The sequence below is a fragment of the Myotis davidii genome, unplaced genomic scaffold (assembly GCF_000327345.1).
Source record: "Myotis davidii unplaced genomic scaffold, ASM32734v1 scaffold32, whole genome shotgun sequence".
In the NCBI taxonomy this organism is placed as follows: Eukaryota; Metazoa; Chordata; class Mammalia; order Chiroptera; family Vespertilionidae; genus Myotis; species Myotis davidii.
In genome coordinates this window covers 9,317,321-9,323,436 of record NW_006286587.1, presented here as the reverse complement: position 1 = coordinate 9,323,436, position 6,116 = coordinate 9,317,321, and the positions used below count along the sequence as shown (strand labels likewise).

General features: G+C 38.2%; 1 protein-coding gene across 1 annotated transcript in view; it reads right to left on the bottom strand.

The window, feature by feature from the left end:
* Positions 1-432: 432 nt before the first annotated feature.
* Positions 433-6,116, bottom strand: part of SPTLC3 (serine palmitoyltransferase long chain base subunit 3) — a 128,224-nt gene continuing 122,540 nt past the window's right edge. The window contains exons 11-12 of the mRNA XM_006758100.2: positions 5,291-5,420; positions 433-4,220 (exon numbers count right to left, since the gene is read on the bottom strand). Of these exons, the coding sequence (XP_006758163.1) occupies positions 4,107-4,220; positions 5,291-5,420 (244 nt within the window). The 3' untranslated portion in view covers positions 433-4,106. The remainder of the gene's footprint in view (positions 4,221-5,290; positions 5,421-6,116) is intronic.

Below are 6,116 nucleotides of genomic sequence, written 5' to 3'. Positions count from 1 at the left end.
GCTCTTCAGATCCTTAATTAGTAGTGTTTGCCAATTTCCATGGTGTAAATATTTGCAGCATGGCCAATTTTAAGCTACCAATGTGATGTCATTGAATGCAGAATTGGAAAGAGATGAGTACAATTGGTTCTTGTGACAAAATGCAAGCTAGCACCAGTCACTCTTGCCAATTTTCCTCACTGAAATTCTTAAATGCAAATTTCTACCTCAGTCTGTTTTTTTTTAGAACAACCCACTAAATTAACATAAAACCACCAATTATTTTTATATCATCAATTTTGGTATTTTGTTTATTAAATAAACTAACATTTCACAGACAGAATGAAATGAAATTGGTCACCTAAAATGTTTCAGTGAAACATGCGTGCATGGGCACACACACACACACACACCACAACACTGTAAGACAATATTCCACGAAAATTGCTTAGAAACATTTAAAATACAGATGCCTTTTAATTTCCTAAACAATACACAGCTGCAAAGGGCCTGAGACAACAGACTTCAAATATGTTTTTCTTACTGAGACAAGTAAAATGGCCAAGAAATCACTAGATAAGCTCAAAATACAATTGTTATCATTGCTGTAAATAAAATATATATTTAAGAATTAGGTTTTATCATTAGAGCTTTAGGTCAGAGTAACCCACTTATATTTGCTGTCTCTGAAGAAAAAGTAGAGAGGAGCATTGCATATTTGAAGAACTGTTAAGACTCACCCTATTCAAGAGCTGTTGTTGGAATAAATAATCAAAGGTTGAAGGTTTTTTAAAGGGGTAGAAGAAAAATAAAGACACAAGACACCACATTCAATGGAACAAAATGATGAAAGGAAAATGAACATTTTGTAGGAAAGAATACAGAGAAGCATTTGAGAAGGAATAATTTATTCAAATGAATATTCAAGTGAGTATTCTTCAATATTAGATTCCTTGTTGTAGGAAATGAAGATGCCTGGAAAATAGGAGTGAAATGTCCAATTGAGTAGGAAAAGCTGGAATAATTCACTTTACTTTAGTAGTATAAGTACTCTTAATTATAAACAAAGAGTCAGAACAAAGCTTCTGTTATGTTATTAGAGCCAACTGGTCTATCAAAACAAAAGCTCCAGTAATTATTCTCAAATTATGACATGGATTAGAATCCCCTGGGAAGGCTGATGACAATGTAGATTATTCTCTCTCACTATTCTAATTCAGTAGAATGCTGGTGTGGGACTCAAGGATCTGCATTTCATCAAGCTTTCATGTAAATTCTGAAGCTTGTGGTTCTCAGATCAAAACTTGCTGAAATGCAATCCAGCCAAGCATCCATGATACTGAAGTCCCATGATAAGATTAGACATGTGTCCATGTCATTTCATTATGCAAATAATCTTTCTTACAAATATCGTCTGGATCCTTTATCTTCTGCTTCCCTGAGGATTATTTTTAGGACAACACCTTCCATCTACCTATCAACCAATCAGCTTTCCATCTCTCTACCTTTCATCTCTCTACTCTTACTTGCTCTGTAAGGGAAAAGTAAGTGTGTGTGTGTGTGTGTGTGTGTGTGTGTGTGTGTGTGTGTGTAAATGGGAAGGTTGGGGTACATAACATTATAGTTGTTAGAAATTCTCTTTCCCCCCCAAAATCAACCAAAGAGACATTTTTGGCTCTGCTATACTTATGGAAACTCAGTAATCCCTATTGAATTAAAATCATGGTCTTATTAACCTAGCAGCAGAAGAAAAATTCTCAGTATTCACAATCACCCTCTTAACCAACCTCATTATATATATGCACACTTATATCGCCATCCCAGTGGGACCTGGATCCCTCCTAATGTACTGCTTGTGAAGCATTCCACTTGGCTTACAGTTGTTCTTATAAGTGTATATTCAACATAGACTCTGACAGAGATAGGCCTTTTATCTTGTACACGAGAAAGTAATAAATTGCCCCAGAACTCTTGGATCTTGATGAAGAGAGAGTAATCTCCCCCTGCCTCCCATGCCAACTGGCTAAGTAATTAGTTTCTTATCATGAGTTGACTCAAGAGCCTCCATGAAAGTAATTATGAGAGTAATTCCTGCTCAAGGAGACACCCCTCTGCAGGCTTAAAACTCAAAGGGTGGGTGTGTAGATCACAGGCACCCAGAGTGGGAGGGGAAGTTTATTGCTTGCTATACCGTAGGGAAGCCCAGACATGTTGCCGCACTCTTTGTCTCCTGTTTCTTTTACAGGACTGAAGACCTTTATGCATTTTGGAAAATTAACTAAGATCAATTTCATTTAAATGCACATTTTCAAAAGAAAAGACCTATGTGTCTTTCTTTTCGTTGTACATTTACTCAACATATATTTTCCTTGCACAAGTAATGCTTTACTGGCTCATTGAGAAGAGCTGAAATTTAGTTATCAAATTCATTCATTAGATGGGGCAACAGCATTTCAGAACCTGCTTTCTCTCCTTCTAACCTAATTGTCCATAAAAATTGTTCACGAGGAATGTTATACTACTTAAAAACATTCGTGATCCACTTTTAAATTGTTGTACCTACTAGGGGTTATAATTTCCTAAAAATTTCCATGCAGATCATCTTTCTCCTTTAGTAAGTTTTGAACATCAGGGCATGTTGCTCCATCCAACACCGGTGCTTGGGGTTGAGTTTCTATCTCAGTGCATAGCATGAAAGCTTGGGTCCATGTGTGTCACACAAAGTCAAACCTCTCTTGAAGTGATTTGTTTATAGTGTCATTTGATGGGGTGGAATGTTCTGTAACTCATTCAAACTATTACAGAAGCTTTGCTAAAAGGTCACCACTGCTCTTTAGAGTTTCCAAATCTGTGCACCATCTGGGAGCTTGTTAAAGATAAGGTTTTCCACTGGCTTTTTCCATACCAACTAGATCCAATTAGCAAAGGGGTGCTATTCCAGAGGAGTTTGTGTTCAGAGACACACACACACAGAGAAGGGGGGAAAGAGAGAGAGAGAGAGAGAGAGAGAGAGAGAGCTGAAGTAAATTACAGTTAGTTGCCAATAGTGCACAAGTTCACTGTGCACCGAAATGAAGTGCATTTGGCAGATGACAGCACTATTTAATGTTAATAGGCCTAAATGGGGACTGGGGGTGTCAGTCTTGAAAAAGTTGAATATTTGCTTTTAGATATTTTTAAACCAATTCTTCAAGTATAGTCATGGGAATCAACTCTCAAGAAAATGAAATCTCACTATTTACTCAAAATTCAATAGGAAAATGTCAACCCATTCCTTAAAGTCATAGAGACTACGCATGCTAAACATTCACTCTACATGGCACCAAAAATGTTCAAATGCTTCTCACTTCATGGTTTTAGTTTAGGCCTAAAATTGGCTTGTGCTTGCTGTCTACCCCCTTCCTTATGAAACACCCATCTTGAATTTTCCAAACCTTAAAAGCTCAGCTGTAAAACTGTAGGAGGAACCAGCCAGAGGAAAAAGAAAGTTTCCTTCAAAGACGTCTCTGGATGCTGCTGGCCAGTTCTGCTCTCTCCCTCCAAACACTAACTATGGCTTTTGACACTTGTCCTTGGAAAAAGTCCAAATGTGGCAAATGGGAGAAGCAACATTTCTTTACCTTCCTGCCTGGAACTGCCTGTGACACACGAGTTCTAGATGGTGCTTTCACGTGGGAACAAGGTCTGCCACTGACCACCATGCTGGCCCATCCGGAGGTGGAATAAGTAAACACTCAGTGAGATCTATGGAATTAAAAACCGAAACCCTCTCATTTGGTTGGAATTCCTGAAAGGATCTGGACTAAAGAGGCTGCACAGTAGCAGCTAAAACACAGGCTTATTGCCATTACAAACATTATAAGAAGTGTGTGTGTGTGTGTGTGTGTGTGTGTGTGTGTGTAGCAGGTTACTTGGGAGAAGAAAAACATAAGTCTGAATCCGTATTTTTGTGCCTACAGTCCTGAGTTGGGGACATTAAGAACACAGAAACGTCTCCCTCAGTTCAACTAAGCTGGTTTGAAAACCAATTGTCCTTAGAAATGGAGAGAAATGCACTTATATTCTTTTTGAGGCAAAGAGAGAATTTTGGTGGCAAAGTCTTTAGGTGCCAATCAGGACCTGGGAACTTAATCATCAAGTTCAAAGCTTGTTTCATCATAGAGTTCGGGGCGTGCTGACTTCTTGTTCCGGGAATACTTCAGGTGCAGGAGATCACCCATCTCATCTAGGGCTTCCAAGACCTGTAAAGAGATCACCTTCCATTAGTCATCTTTGAACTTCCAAGTGGTTCTGCTCTCCAGTGACTCACAGAGAGCTACACTCTTCTTTTCCCAGCTTCTTTGATTTTAAAGAAAAGAAGAAAAATCCAAATCATTAAGATATGGTGTAAAAGGCATCCCTAGAGGAATGTTAGGTGCTAATTCACTTTATTTCATATACTTTGTCTAACTCCACATAATGAATGTGTCACTTATTTTGGTGGTATGAAGAAAATAATAAAAGTATCTTACCCATGCTACCCTTTAGCTTTATTTTAAAGTTTAATGACTTACAGGTAAACTTGTGGAAGAAAAAGATAAAGTTCCCACCTTCATGTTCCTGCAATCATATAAATTTCCTTTTCAAGATGACCTTATTCTATCTAGTATTTTCATTAGTTGCTTATTTTTTATTGTCTCCTCTCAGACTTTTTACTTCCTCTCAGGATTTTTTACATAGTAGACACTCAATAGTTTGTTAAATTGCACTGACACTATAAGAATGTTCCATCAACTCCAAACTGACTGAGATGGCTTAGGTCTCTGATATTATTCATCCACATCAAGATTTAAATCAAAAGACAATGAAATGTGGTTTTAAAATCATTAATACTTCCTGCAAATAGCTGCCTTTGTTATTAGTTTTCCAACATGTTGCCTAGTTGGGTTATATGTTATTATGATGAATTTGGTGGCTATGAAAAATGTTGTGATGCAGGCAGATGATGCTGAAAAAGCATGTTAGATTAGCTTTTGCATTTAGAAGTAGTGTAAATAGCACAACATTTGGCTACTCAGTCAGTCTTTTCTATAAAAACCAAAACACTGACTTGACTCAGGTCTTCACTAAACTGATTTTTTTTTTCTGACTACTGAGTTGATCACATTGTTGGACAGTGTTGGCATACCCTGGTTTTTAGCAGTGAGCGTTAGTGCTATTTTCCTAAATCTCCCAAGAGAGGCCCAGGGAACCCTAAGCTAATTCAATAAAAGAACGTGCTCAGAATCCAAGGTACCGGTACTGGAGATCCCCTGGCCTGTGCTGTACTCACCGTGTCTAACATCTCTCGGGTATGTGCTGCTGAAACGCAGAACCGTGCCCTGGCTTCCGCTAGGGGAGTAGCTGGAAATCCAACGACCACTACCCCAATCTTTCTGTTTAGTAGGTGCCTTGCAAAGGCCCTAAAGAAAAGACAAAAAAGGAAGTTTACTGGGAGATGACAACATCATACTGTACAAAAAAGAGAGAATATGACTAATTGACATTTTCTTAAAAAAACAATCAATAGAAGATGATTGAAGTTATTAAGCATCTGTCAAACACAATTCACAAAGAAATGGGACAGTCACTTGATGGCACCAGAGTGTGTATATTATGGATCTTGGCACACTCATTGAGTAATCTTGAGTACTGAGTCTCTGACATTGAGCAGAAAATGCTGATGGACATGACCTTGATTTAACAAGTCTGCACTGATGTTAAATATTTTGTCTGCAGGATTCCTAGGAATAAAAACCAAACAGCTAACACAGTGCAATTACATAAAGAAAGAATATACATGATGTTGTCCCCCCGCCAAAAAATGTATACACACTGTAACAGCTGATAGCTCAATTTTGAAAAATGAAATGTATTTTAATAAACATTGCCTTTATAACTATTCAAAGCGTATGTATGCATTTTGGGGACACTCTTTATATTAAATCCACACCTACCATATTTGCCGGCGTATAAGACGATTTTTTGGCCCTGAAAAATATGCCTCCAAGTGGGGGGTCGTCTTATACGCCAGGTACACTTCAGATAGACTGCCCATAGTGCTTGCCCCGTGCCATAGTGGCCTCCCGATGCCCGCCCACTTCATTCCACATCGTTCA